Below are 14,520 nucleotides of genomic sequence, written 5' to 3' on the forward strand. Positions count from 1 at the left end.
GGTGGAGGGAAGGAATGTGTGAAATTCTTTCTTAAGTTTAGGTTAAAAAATTCTCAAACCAGGAGTTGAGATTCTGAGTAGGCCTGTGTTATGCTGGGTATTCAAAAATAGGTATAACTTGGTAGAAGTTTTTCCTTTTATGTTTTTCTTTTCTTTAAAATTTTAACTTTTTTTTTTTTTTTTGAGGTGCTACTGGGGATCGAAACTGGGACCTCCTACATGGGAAGTAGGTGCTCAGCCACTGAGCTATACGTGCTCTCTTTTTTGCATATGCTTTTAAAAATTTAATTTTTAAAAGACGTATCAGGGATTGAATGTGGGACCTTATACATGTGAAACAGGCGCTTAACCACTGAGCTACACCTGCTCCGCTTTTTTTTTTTTTAATTAATTTTGAGACAGAAAGTTTCCCTCTGTTTAGTAAAGCTTCACTTGATAATAGATGCTTCTGTGCCTTGGTGTTTTTGGTTCCTGGTGTTTGGAGCCAGTATCCATTGCTGCTGGGATGGCGGGAGGTATCATTGCCTAAAATATGGGCTGTATTCTTTGGTTAGAAGCTTCATGTCATGTCTTACCTGTGTCTTGGTATCCTATGGATACCTAATACATGTTTACAGTTCAACTGCTTATTTACTTAAGATAAACTTTTCTTCTTGTGTTCCATCATCAGCTTGGACTAAACATGGAACAGATAAAACAACTTTGTTGTTCAAGTGCACAGGAGCACTGTTTGCCAAATGTGTGAGTAGACTTCACGTCATATGGGTCCTGTAATCTACAGATGATTTTTGCATGACTAAATCACATTGCTTCCTGTTTGGCCCCTCTCCCAACCACCTGCTGACCCTGCTGCCTTCCCAGCTTCCCTTCCACTGGACCGCCCTAGCCACTTCTGCATCTCTACTCTTGTAGTCTCTTCCCTGCTGATTTCAAGTCAGTCATCCTTGCTGCTTTCAATTGTTACCTGCTCATCTCTTTGCTCTGGTCCTCTAGTAACTTATGGCCTTACATGTTGGTATTTTCATTTAGGCTTCAAGTCTACATAAGCACATGTGAAGCATCCTCAATCCAGTATGATTTAGTAAAATCTTAGTTCATGTATTTTGCCCAGTTCTCTTTAGGCTTTTTTAATCATAAGCACTTGGGCAAGTTTTAAGGATTTTATTTTTTACCTTGCTCTTGGATTGCTTTTGAATAGCCTTAAAGATGAAAAGACAAGTCTCCATTGTTTGATAAATGACAGATGTGACAACTGGCAATTTTCTTTAATAAAGCATTATGATTTTATTCCTGTCTGCCTAGGAAGTAAATTTATTTCCTGAGATGTTTTTTTTGCCCCCCTTTTCTTCCCTATTCCTTTCTGCTCCATCCCACCCCAATCTTAATGATTCAGAGATAATTTTTATTTTGGTTTAAGTTCTTGGTTGACACAGTTTTTCTCAGCTTTGAGTATGTGATATACTCAATGAAATCCTTGTAAAATTTAAGGTCCCAGAATGTTTTGTATGTCTGCGTAACTAATATGATATTTGGAATGGGATAGGTCTATCAAAAAGTTTAAAGTACTAAACTGTAAATAGGAATCTGTACCCAGGAAACCTTACAGTTTCTTCTGTGAATGTGTTAACTATATCTAGAGTTAGACTGGAAAATTACTAGGAGAGATTGTGCTAAAAGGCTCAAGCAGGTAAGCACATGATCTGTTAATAAAAGTAATAGTTCTTTCTATGTACTACGTTGCCGCCAGTTTTTGCCACTGTCTCTGAATGTAGCCACAATTCCCTGAGCTTTAGATCTGCCAAGGAATGAGCATAAGAGGCCTTATAATCATGACAAAATTGATCCTGTATCTAATGAGCCATATCCACTGCTACTTGAAGAGTAGGTGGCCCAGAGAAGGAGTAATTTGATTGAACGTTTGTTGTCAGTCAGGTCTGTTCTAAGTAATAGTTGTTGCAGTGAGGCAACACTGGTACGGCACAGCCAGTAATCTCCAGAGTCTGTCTGTATTACGTCTAACAGGAGTGGCCTGCAGGGAGAGAAATAGTACTTACAATGGCCTCAGGAAAGGAATTAATACTGCTTTTCTACATCACTTGGAGCATTTCATTCACCATGCTGTGGTGTCAGATGAGTCCAGAACTATGTCAGCTTGTTCACTGTTAATGGCAAATGATTGGATTCCTGGAGCCTCAGGAGTTTGAAATGGACGTTTACTGTGAATGGCATGCAGTTTTACATAAGCCCGTATAAGCAGTGTTTTGACAATAAATAACATTGATAGCACCAAAATTATAGTTTGTGATATTTCTTGCAAATATTTGGCACATTATGTTTATCTTGAAAGCTGTTAAGCTGTTTGAAGACAGGGACCATTTTGTCATTTTTCTTTTCTTCTCCACTATTCCTTATTATATAAGCATCTATACCAGAGGTTCTTAACCTTTTTTATTCCACAGACCCCTTTGCCGTCTCGTGAAAACCACGGACCCCTTACTAAGTCCATGCTATACTGCGTATTACTTAATAAATAGACCACACCCGCACCAACACGTCTCCACAAGAATCATGTTTTGTTGAATTTCACTTGAAGCTCGTGGATGCCTTGTTAAGAAGCCCTGCTCTAGACTGACCTGGGTTGGGATGTATGATAACATTCTTTATTTCTCATCTCTGTAGTTCACCCTTTACCAGTACGTGGGGTCCATCATTGCCTCTGTTTCCTACTGTGAACCTCCCCGTCCGCCAGTATATTCCACTTGGATAAACGTATATTTTGTAATCTGTTTCCTTGATGCTTTGGCATACTTACAGGTTTTAGCATATAATTTGGAATTTATTTTCTATTAATTTTAAAAAGATGCTTATATAGGTTGTACTGCAGAGCAGGACTGCATTCTGAGCTTTACAGATAGGTCATTTAACCCTCATAACTATCCTTCAAGGTAGGAACTGCTATACCTACCTATCAAGTTGCAGAGTTGAGGGAAGCGAATTTGGCTCAACTGATAGAGCATCCACCTACCACATGGGAGGTCCAGGGTTCAAACCCAGGGCGTCTTGACCCATGTGGTGAGCTGGCCCACACGCAGTGCTGATGCACACAAGGAGTTCCATGTCATGCAGGGGTGTCTCCATGTATGGGAGTCCCACATGCAAGGAGTGCGCCCCATATGGAGAGCTGCCCAGCGCGGACAAAAACTCAGCCTTCCCAGGAATGGCGCCACACACACACACAGAGCTGATGCAGCAAGATGATGCAACAAAAAGAGACAACAGATTTCCTGTGCCGCTGACAAGAACACAAGTCGACACAAAAGAACACACAGTGAATGGCCACAGAGCAGACAATGGTGGGGGGGAGGGAAAGAATGATGCAGAAGTTGCTGATGCGTGCAAGGAGCGCTGTGCCATGCAGGGGTGCCCCCGGCGTAGGGGAGCCCCACACGCAAGGAGAGTGCACTATAAGGAGAGCCGCCCAGCGCGAAAGAAAGTGCAGCCTGCCCAAGAATGGCGCCGCACACACGGAGAGCTGACACAACATGATGATGCTACAAAAAGAGAGAAGTAAATGAAAAATAAATCTTTAAAAAAAAAAAGGTTGCGGAGTTGGGCTTTGCATTTAGGTAATTTGGCCGCAACATCCAAGCAACCTGACCTTTGTACATGCGGTTCTTTCTCTAGAAGACTTTCCTCCTTCTTACTCCACAGCCCCCTGGCTAACCTCTATGTTTCTGTATTTCTCTTTTGTCTCAGCATTGTTGTCACTTCCTTTGGCAAGTCTTTCCTGAAAATTTCACATCCCAGTTACACTTTTATGGCATCACAACCTCCCTTCCTGGTAGCACTTTTCAAAGTCATAACTTTACATTTATTGTCATGATTACAGTATCTGCCAATTCCATGAGGGATGGCTTTGTTTCCACCCCCACCCCCCACCCCCTCGTCTAGCCCCATTGTATCCCCAGCTCTTACCAGTGCCTGGCAGGTAGCACTCGTTATTTGTGGAGTGAGGTGGAGAAAGGCTCAAAGGAATTTTGGAATGTGGAGAGAATAAGGAGATTGTTGGCTTCTTAAACCACTTAAAATGTTGTCAAGTATGTTACATTAAATCTGTTCATGAAACTTTGAGGTAAAGATGTTACTGTGCTTGTTTTGCCTTTAGATCATCTCAGGGAATATGACAATAATTGCAGCCACCAGGAAATATTAATAATCTGGTGAATTAATGTAAGTTTGCACAGATATAGTTTTTCTTTCAGGATAGGGCAAATAGCAACCTGTTGTAGCTAGAATAGACTTTGAGAGGAAGTTGTGAGATATACTGCTGGAAAAAGTTTACACTAGAGAGTTACCCATAAATGAAAAAGTAATATCTATCTTGTATGCGTGTGGAAATATATGCAGTGAAGATGAAAGTAACTGTCCTCCATTCCTTATGGTTTCTCTCACAGATTAGATACTGATAACTCCTGGTTGCAGATCCTGCCAATTGCCCTCTAGCCCTCTAGGCTACCTAGAAGTGTAATGAATGAGCAGATGAGGGTGGGGTGAATTATTGGTTTAAAGGGAATGCAAGTATGGCAGTTTGAGATTATGTCCTGAAACTAGTCTGTTCCCTCTGGGTGTGATACCATTGATTGCATTAGATCCAGATGAGATATCCTTGATTAAATTACCTGTTAAGATTAGGGTTTTGATGTGACCACTTGTCAGCAAGGCGTGACTCAGGTTGCGTCCCCTATGTGGGCTGATATAGACACTCAAGAAGACACACAGGAAGAGAGCTCTGTCATTTTAGATTCGGGGCCCCCAGGAGAGATGAGCCATTTGCCTGATAGTTTGCAGCTGACATAGAAAGCCCAGAAAGACATGAGCCCTAAGCCGAGAGAGGCAGCCCTGAGAGAGGAGCCCTGCGCCAGCCCACTGGAGCCCCTGGAGACTTAAGAGGAAGAGGAAGCCCAGGAAGCAGAGCCCAGGCAGAGGTCAGCGGCCGTCTTGCTTCAACACGTGGCAACTGACTTTGGTGAGGAAGCAACCTGAGTTGGACTCTTTAGGGCCTTTTAACTGTAAGCTTTTACCCCAAATAAATACCCTTAATAAAAGTCAACAGATTTCTGGTACTTTGCATCAGCACCCCTTTGACTGACTAATACAGCAAGCTTTATATTTTCAGTTGTCAGTGATGTTTGCTGATTTCTGACTTCCCTGGTTCAGTCTTCCATTCTCTCAGATGACTCTGTCCAGCCTCCTCTTTCACCTGCAAAACTGTCTGGTTGTGTTTGAATAGATGAGTGTTTCCTCCCACCGAGTGATCACTTAGCTGTTGAGCAAGTTTTGTAGTTTACTGAAGTTGTCGTAAGGAGTCACCACACATTCGCGCTACCGTGTTTGCGCCCACGTACTCTGCAGCCCTCCAGGAACCACAGGTGGGTCTCCTGCCTTCTAGCTTAAGCCAGTCCTCTCTTGTGCACCCCTCCCCACCCACTGAAGGATGGAGCTCTGCAAATTCCTCTCCTCTCCTCCATCATCAAAATTCCTCCCTACTGAATATTTGCCTTTAGCATACAAATATGCTGCTAGTTTTTTACTCTTAAAAATTCCTTCTTTTACACTCTTCTCTTAGAGTATCAATTTTCTTTTATACAAAAGAGCTTGTGAGTTGTCCATACTTGCTATTTCCAATATTTCCCTGCCCATTTTTTTTTTAGCACTTTTTTATTTCTGAATAATATTAAACACACAGGGCATTTGCAAAAATGTTACCGAACCCAGACTGAGAATTCAATCATACCATCCCCTCCACCCCCACCAAACTAAGATGCACCAATTTTAATGCTTTGCCCTATTTGCTAAATCATTCTGTTATCTGTCTTCTGAACATTTGGGAGTAGGTTGTATACATCATGTCCCTTGAACATGTGTGCATTTTCTGTGATCAAGGATGTTTACTTATGTATCTACTTTAAGTACAATTATCAAGTTCAAGAAATGTAATACTGATATAAAGCTTACAGCCTGCATTCCAGTTTTTTCATATGTCTCAATAACGTCCCTTTGAGCCTTTTCTCCTCGATAGATAGAATGCATCCAGGATCGTGATTGCATTTAACTGTCATTGTCCCTTTAGTTGCTCATTTTTTAAAAATTGTGGAAATATACATAAAACATAAGCCTTCCCATCTCACTCACTTGCAAGCATCGCTTTCAGTGGGATTAATCACATTCATGGTGTTGTGCTACCTGCGTGGTGTCATGCTTCCACTCCAGAACTTCCCCATCACCCCAAACAAAGCTTATAGCCATTACACAATAACTACCCATTTCTCTGGTAACCTGTACTCTGTCTCTGCGAATTTGCATGTTCTAGCTGTTTCATAGAAGTGGAATCATATAATAGCAGCCCCATTGCATCTGACTTTCTTCACTCATCATAATGTCTCTAAGATTCTTCATGTAGTGGCATGGGTCAGAACTTCATTCCTTTTTATGGGTGAGTAATATTCCAATATCTGTATATACCACATTTTGTTTATTCATTTGCTGATGGACATTTGGGTTGCTTCCATCTTTTGGTTTTTGTGAATAATACTGCTAAGAGCCTTTATTTATGCTCTCCATTATTGTAACAATTACTGTAGGTTTTTGAGGAGGTTGAGGTTAAAAGAATGTTCTTTTTAGAGTAAAAAGTATCTGCATTTGTCATCTTTTGAATATAGAACTTTGGCTTAATTAATATCTTTGAAATGGGCTGTTAGATTCAGGCTGAGCATACTATTAAAATAGGCAAACAGTAAATACAAGCCTTTGATTGGATAGTATTTGCCTGTTAAGCCCATATATGTAAAACTTTTGTGTCCACAAACGTTAGTTGAGGGAAGTGGACATGGCTCAACTGACAGAGCATCTGCCTACCATATGGAGGGTCCAGGGTTCCATACCCAGGGCCTCCTGACCTGTGTGGTGAGCTGGCCCACGCGCAGCGCTGGAACATGCAAAGAGTGCCATGCCTCGCTGGGGCGCCCCCACATAGGGGTGCCCCACGTGCAAGGAGTGTGCCCTGCAAGGAGAGCCGCCCCGTGTAAAAAAAAAAAAAGCGCAGCCTGCCCAGGAGTGGCACTGCACACACAGAGCTGATGCAGCAAAACGACACAACAAAAAGATACAGTTTCCCAGTGCCGCCTGACAATGCAAGCAGACACAAAAGAATACACAGCAAACGGATACAAGAGCAGACAACAGGGGGGAAGAGGAGAGAAATAAATTTAAAAAAATAAATATAAAAAAAAAATACTAGTTGAATATTTTTCATTGTGTCCCCACTGCGAAACAATAGAAAACCAAACAAAAAATGAAACCAGAAAGACAGCATCCCTGAAGGGTGGTCCCGCTTGCTTGACCCAGTAGAACCCAGCCGTGTAGAGTGCTTGGGTGTGAGGCTCCCTCCAAGGTCATTTCCCCAGCTTCTCTTCTTTACCTCCAGGCATTTTGTCGAGTTTTCTTGGCCACTTTGTAGATAATCCCTTATTAATTCTCTGTTATCTAATAATTATTTCTTAGAAACATTCCCTTTTTAAATTACTTCAGTTTTGAGTGGGCCATGATTGGTACAGACATACAAAGCACATGTTTTTTGATTACTCACTAGTGCTTTCTTCAGTTTTACAGAAATTTAGCGCATTTACAAATCTATAGATTTTTGTGATTCTTGCAAGACCCAGGAAGAGATATTTGCTGATTTTCTACCTTGTGTGCCCTCTAATCTAGATTGTACCCTGCTAGGTACTTCTTCCCTTTAGACTCTAGTTTAAGTCCTGCCGGCTCCAACGTCGCCCTCTCTGTCACTGCTTGCTCTCTTGAATTGTTAGTCACCTGACCCTTGACGTAGTTTAGGTTTTCTACATAGAATTTAGTTGTTGCTTTATTTTTTCAAGTATATAAAATATATTGGTTAAATTATTGATTTTTTTCCTCCACTAGAACATTTTATGAAATAATGTTCTTGAAACTCCTCACATGTCCCTTTGACAGTGTCTTGTACCTTATGTACCCAAATATAAAGTGAGGTACTTTTCCCCACAAAATTATTTCTCAGGGAAGAGAGGGCTACCTTACAGTCAAGTCCTTATAAAATCTCACAAAAGGTACTCAGTTATTTCACTAACATAAGGAAGTATTTCTTGGAGAAGCACGTTTCTTTAGAATATTGTAGGATAGTTTTAGATGGCACTTGACAGAATTGTCTTTTAAAAAGAGGCAAATAATAACCAAACCAGATTTAGTTATTACTAGGAGAGGGGTTACAACCTCATATTGGCAAATATTAAAGGTACTTAAAGAGTAGATAAGTGATTATGTTCTGTAGATCAAAAATAAACAGCTAACAGGACGAATGAAAAACTAATAAGCTTTACTCAGATTTCTAGTGGTAGCATCTCATATGTATTCAAGAAAGTTCTGTATCTCAAGCAAGTGATCTAGAAGTGAAAATGGTATATACTCTGATTCAAAAAGTGGTGCTAGTGATGAGGAAGTCATGACGAAGAATTTGAATAAAATAGTTTCATGAAATGTACAAGTGGGGACAAAACTAAATGTCTAAATTAATGTATTTTACCTAATAGGTAATTTAAAGCAGGTCCTTCTAGGTGTAAATTATAATTTAAATATCACAAGCAGACATGAGAATTTTATCAACACCCCTAAAAATTAATTAGACATTTGAAGATTTCATTGGCAACCTAAAATGTTTATTTCACTTGGAGGAACACAGGACCTCTTATATTTAGGATTGCCTTCTGATTGGGCACATTTATGTTTTCTCTGTCACTGAAGACTAAGGTCTTAGGGGCAGAGGTAGTGATATTTTCTCTACGTTTGTGCTCCAGTGAGTAGCATAGGGCTCATATTCTGGCGTGGAACTCTGAGTCTAAAAACCCAGTAAGTCTTGATTCTTAGGGACGCATCTTTAAGGACCCAGCTTGGGTGTCGTTTCCTCGCTGAAGGCTGTCCTGATGTTTTCCTTCTCCTCTAGAAGAAGTGACCACTTCCCTGCTGTCCCCACAGCACACTCACTCTGCACTGCTCTTATGAATAGATTGTGTTTTCTACACTTAGACTCTTGGGTACAGGTGTGTGTAGAATTTGTCTTATACCTTTAGAGCCTTGAACAGTGCTTAGTACTTTGGTACCTGTAGCAGTTTGATTTAGTTATGAATTCCAGAAATATTAGATTATGTTTGTAAACTGATCTGTACCTGGGCATGATTAAATTATGATTAGGGCTTTGCTTGGGCCATCCATGTCAATAGGGTGTGGACTCACAGATAAAAAGCATGGCAAAGGATGGAGTTGGAGGGTTTTTGATGTTGGAGTTTTGATTTTGGAGTTTAATGCTGAAGTCTTAAGCTGGAGCCCCCGGAATTAAGCTCACAGAGGAAAGAGAAACAAGCACCAGGAAGAGAGGAACCCTGAGCCCAGAGAGAAGCAAGACCCAGGAAGAGAGGAACCCAGGAAACCTGAACCCTGGCAGATGTCGGCAGCCATCTTGATCCAACACATGGAAATAGACTTTGGTGAGGGAAGTAACTTATGCTTTATGGCCTGACATCTGTAAGCTCCTACCCCAAATAAATACCCTTGATAAAAGCCAGCAGATATCTGGTATTTTGCATCAGCGCCCCTTTGGCTGACTAATCAGTACCGAAAGTGTTTATAGGAATGGTGCATTCATGACCTCAAATGACTGCAGACCACTGTTTGGTAGCCTTCACTGTTCCAGTTCTTGCTCAGGGACAGGGAGATTTAGGTAAAAATTTAAAAAGATATCCCTTGCTATCTATATTCTCATTACTTGCACTCTGAATCTCAAGGATCAAATATTTTTGGAATTGATAATATTCGTTGCTATTGGACCTCTAGGAACAGAATATAGCATACGTAAAGCATGTGTGAGAATCCACATGCCCAGTTCATGCATTGGCAGAGATGGTTTCTAGGATCCTGTATTATTTACTTGCATGGAAGTGACTCTCAGTATTGCTGTGCTCTGGCCTCATAGCTCTTAATCTGGTTAGTCTCTGGTTGGTGCCGTCCTATCTCTTCAGGCTTGGTCTATGATTACCAGATGTGGTAGTGAAAGACAAGCAACAGGCCCTGTCACTAGAATGTCAAGCCAGGGTAGCATATTGCATAAAGTAGTGAGAAACAGAAAACAGGTTCATGAGGTTCTGTTAAGAGAAATTACTATTAAAATTTTTTTAAACATTATATGCTTCTTCCCACCAAAAGTTAGCAGTACTTGGATAAAGTTAACGCTTTCCATATGTAAAATGCTAGGGTAGCTTTATTTCTGAGTACAGTACTGTACTCAGTTGGAATGTGTAACTACGCGGTTGTTTTGCCTTTGCAATGAAATGGCATTTTCCTTCTAGAGGAAGGTGTGTCACAGAAGGAAGAATATTAATTTTTAGTGAGTGCCTACTCTGGGCCAGCCATGAGGCTAGGAGCTGTCACGCACATTTTTTTCTTCAAATTCTTACAACAATATTTGCCCCAATTAAAAAAAAAAAATTAACTTTGTATTTCCAGATAATTATAGATCCACATGCATTTGGAAGAACTAATAGAGAGAGAGAGCCCATGACCCCTGCACCTAGTTTCCTCCGGTGGTAACATCTTACCTAACCATAGTACAATGTCACAGTTAGGAAATTGACATTGATACAATCTATTGACCTTAATCACATTTTGCCAGTGTTTCACACACTCATTGTGTGTGTGTGTGTGCATATGTTAGTGTACTTAGTGCCCTGCAACCTAAGACTCAGAGAAGTTATATGACTTGCTGAAAGTGGGCTTGAATTTTGGTCTCTTTGATCCAAACTTTTGCTTTACCAGTAATAATAATTTTAATAACAACAACAATGGCTGGAAATCCCTGAGTTACATATGAAGCGTATTTAGTACTTACCATGTGTCAGGGGCCTTTCTGTTTAATCCCCACCAGCTAGCTCTGCCACATAAATTACACTACAGTTGAGTTGGTACCATTAATTAAACGTAAAGCTCCAACCTGTATTATTACAAACTAGGTACTTCTTTTGACACCTCCAGAAGTCAATAACAGAACAATAAAATTCCACCCTCTTTTTACGTACTTTAGTGGTTTCCTTTGTGAAACACATGAGGTATATGGGTTAGGTGTCACCTGGAAGGAGAGTAGGGAGCAGTGAGGTGAGTTCTTATGTCCTCTACACGGCCTCACTTCGTTGTTTTCGGGCCTTTTTCTCAGTAGAGGCATGCTGCTGGGATGTGGGTGTGGACGGAAACTTCTGTCTCTTTGCTAGTTTTGAACCTCGAACCTTAACCACTGATCGTGGCAATTGTTGATTACTTTAAAAACGTACAAAATGAGAACTGTGTAATTATGTAGGTTGAGAAACCTTAAAGTTTTACTAAATTGTAAATAAGAGCTGGTTTAGGCAGAATGCCAGGTTTTTAGGAGAATAAATGCAAACCCTCAAGAATACTTAGAATATAACATATCAGACAATATAATAACACAATATAATTAACTGGGAGAAATTTTTTCCTTAAGTATTTAGGATTTTGGGCCAAAGCTAAGTAAAGCCTCCAGAGTGTTTAAATTTAATCACATCTCCCCAGTGAGACAGCTAACTTTGAACGTGGTACCGGATGCATTTGGTTGTGAATCATCACTGCTTGGCAGAACATTATTATACTGAAGGAAGATAATAGAGTAATGAGCGGCCCGAAACTTACTTGCCTCGTCTTTGCTCATTAAAAGTCTGGTAAAGCGGCCCCTGTGATGGGCAGCAGCACTTCCTCAGGCTGAAAAGAACAATGGTGCCATGTGCTGTAGATCCCAGGAGGCCTTGGTGTTTCTGTAGACAGCAGACAAAAATAAAAGGAACTTTGTCCTTTTGACCTCATGTAAGTCCCAGTGGAAAGCAGAACCTGTGCTGGGAGTCGATAGCGGCTTGTGCCAGGTCAGCTCCCTGAAGAGTCGTGGGCAGGCGCAGTGGCAGCCTTCCCGGAGCGCCGTCTGCGGGCCTCTGAGTGAGAGGCTGGTTGGTGGAGCCCGCTGCTGCGGGTCACTGTCCGTGGGCAGTGCCACCGGTAACCTGCTCTGTTATTTTAGCTCTTTCAGAGGGTGTTAGATAAACTCCATATCCCAAAAACTCAGAGGCAAACTTAAATGGAGTTCTGCTTAGTTAGGTTTTTTTCTTATTCTTATTTCAAATGGTCGACTACAGTAACACAGCACCATATATGGTTTATTTTGTCTTATTTCTTAGAACTTTATTTTGGATGTGAGATAATGCAAATGTTTTTGAAGCAATATATTATTAGGAACTATTTGGAAACCACAAAACCTTTTTAATGGACCACTCTGTCACTGCTCTGCTCTTCTAAGGAAGTTTTTCCTATTCATGACTCATTTCACTCTTTGGCTAAGGCTGAGGGAGCTGTAATAATGATTAAGGGAAAGAACGTAGGCCTTTTCTTCTTTTCTGAAGACCTGTACACATTTTCTGTCTAGGGTTATGTAAACTTGGATGACTGGAGAATGTTGAGCGCTGTGGAAGGTAAAGGCTAACTTGTTAATACGTACTTCTTTGGAATTCAAAAACCAAAAAGCTTCCTTAAGCTTCTCTGGAGAAGTTTGTACTTGATGGCCCAGAATACAAACCCAGTAAAAACAACATGTTCCAGACCGTCATTTACACACACCGTAAACGAAATTAATGAGATCACGCTAAAATTACGCTTTGTGTTTTATTTTCATTTTATAGGTCTGTACGAGCTGTTGGCTGCTCTACCAGCCCAGCTGCAGCCACATGTGGACAGCCAGGAAGACCTGACCTTTCTTTGGGATGTGTTTGGGGAAAAGAGCCTGCATTCACTGGTGAAGGTAGACCCTGTTGATGTCAGATTCTCTTTGAGAAAAGCATATGGGAAAATGTATTTGTTGCTCTCTGAAAACAAAACACCCTGTTTCATTTCACTAATGGGCATGGGCATTGTTATAGATTCTACCAAAAATGCACAGAAGATTACACTTTTTGGTGGTGATCTGGCGGTACCCACTAATGCTGCAAACATGCGCTTGCCCTTGTTTAGAAAAAGAATGTGAAATAGTAGGAGAAAGGTTTAGACTTTTTTATAGTCAACCTCCATGAGCTGGAATTTGACTTAAATGTTCACAGCAAAAATTAGGAGGAATATATTTTCTGAGGTCGAGGATGGCAGCAGTTCAGTAGCCACATTAATTTAAAATAATTTCCTTTAACATAGTCAACTGAAATTCGAGTAAGCTCCTTCTTTTATTGGCTTTTTTCTTTTTATTGGCACTGCTGAAACAGTATTTTGTATGTAAATACATTGAAGCTAAATACGAACAAAAACAGTTTTGGGAGAGTTTGAGTAAAAGCATCATGCCATGAAAACGGTCAGCCACCAGAAATCAGATCTGGCCATAGAGCAATGCTGGGAATGCTCCGAGCTCTTAAAATAGGAAAATGAGAACAAGGAACTTATTGGAAAATATGCTGCTCTTGCTTCTGGAAATATGAATTGTATTTTCTCTCATTTAGCTCAAGCTGAAAGAGATTTAGAGGGCTTCCTGAGTCTGTAGTAGGTGAAAACCCAGGCCTCAGCAATATCTGCACCTAGATTTAATTCAGCAAAATTTGTTATGGTTACCTGCCTTGATAAGAGGATTTTAATTAATATATACTATTTGATAAAGAACTTCTTCTGAGTTGTTCTGAGTTGCTTCATTGAACAGAAGAATTCTTAACTTTTTTTTTTTTTTTTACTGTTGTCAGATTTACTGAAATTTGTGTGCCTTAGGTGGGGACATTTTTCAAGCAGTGTATTGATAGGTGGCATTTTCCTTGTGGTACATTTAAAGAGTAGAATTTTTTGTGATTTATTATTTAAAAAAGATAAAAATGGAATTGGCAAGGTAATTTGGTATTATGAATAAATTTAGGTAGTTTAATACTACATAGTCCTCTTGGGATTTGTTACAATGGTCTTTGATTGTATTTATCACATGGTGAGGCCATCATAAAAATATTCCTGTAATGCTTCAATATTTGTTCATCAGTTGTACAAATGTACCATAGTCATGTAAGATGTTATTAATAGGGGAAAATGTGAGGGGGAGGGGTGAGGTATATGGGAATTCCCTTTTATTTTCTATGTGACTTTTCTGTAACTAAAGCTTCTTTGAAGATAACGAGAAAAAAAAAAAGACACTGGAGGAACGTATGGAAGAAATTGCCACTGTGCAAAAAAGATAACATATCTTACAGAAATGAAAGACATTCATTATTAAAAAACTTTTTGAATATCTTTTTTGTACTTTTTAATTTTGTACTTTTTTTTTTTTTACTATTTTTGTTTACTCTTTGGCTTTGTTTTGGGGGATGTTTTGGATTGTAGAAGTGGTGTAACTGTGGCAGAGGAGGATCACCAATGTGGAGTGTT

At 40.1% G+C, this 14,520-nt stretch overlaps 1 protein-coding gene across 3 annotated transcripts in view; it reads left to right on the forward strand.

The window, feature by feature from the left end:
• The window catches only part of MPP7 (MAGUK p55 scaffold protein 7), a 254,694-nt gene that overhangs the window by 92,098 nt on the left and 148,076 nt on the right, over positions 1 to 14,520 (forward strand). For all 3 annotated transcript variants that reach the window (XM_071215472.1, XM_058297771.1, XM_071215471.1), the window contains one exon: positions 12,819 to 12,937. In XM_071215472.1, coding sequence (XP_071071573.1) covers positions 12,819 to 12,937 — 119 coding nt within the window. The remainder of the gene's footprint in view (positions 1 to 12,818; positions 12,938 to 14,520) is intronic.

The sequence above is a fragment of the Dasypus novemcinctus genome, chromosome 5 (assembly GCF_030445035.2).
Source record: "Dasypus novemcinctus isolate mDasNov1 chromosome 5, mDasNov1.1.hap2, whole genome shotgun sequence".
NCBI classification, from domain to species: domain Eukaryota; kingdom Metazoa; phylum Chordata; class Mammalia; order Cingulata; family Dasypodidae; genus Dasypus; species Dasypus novemcinctus.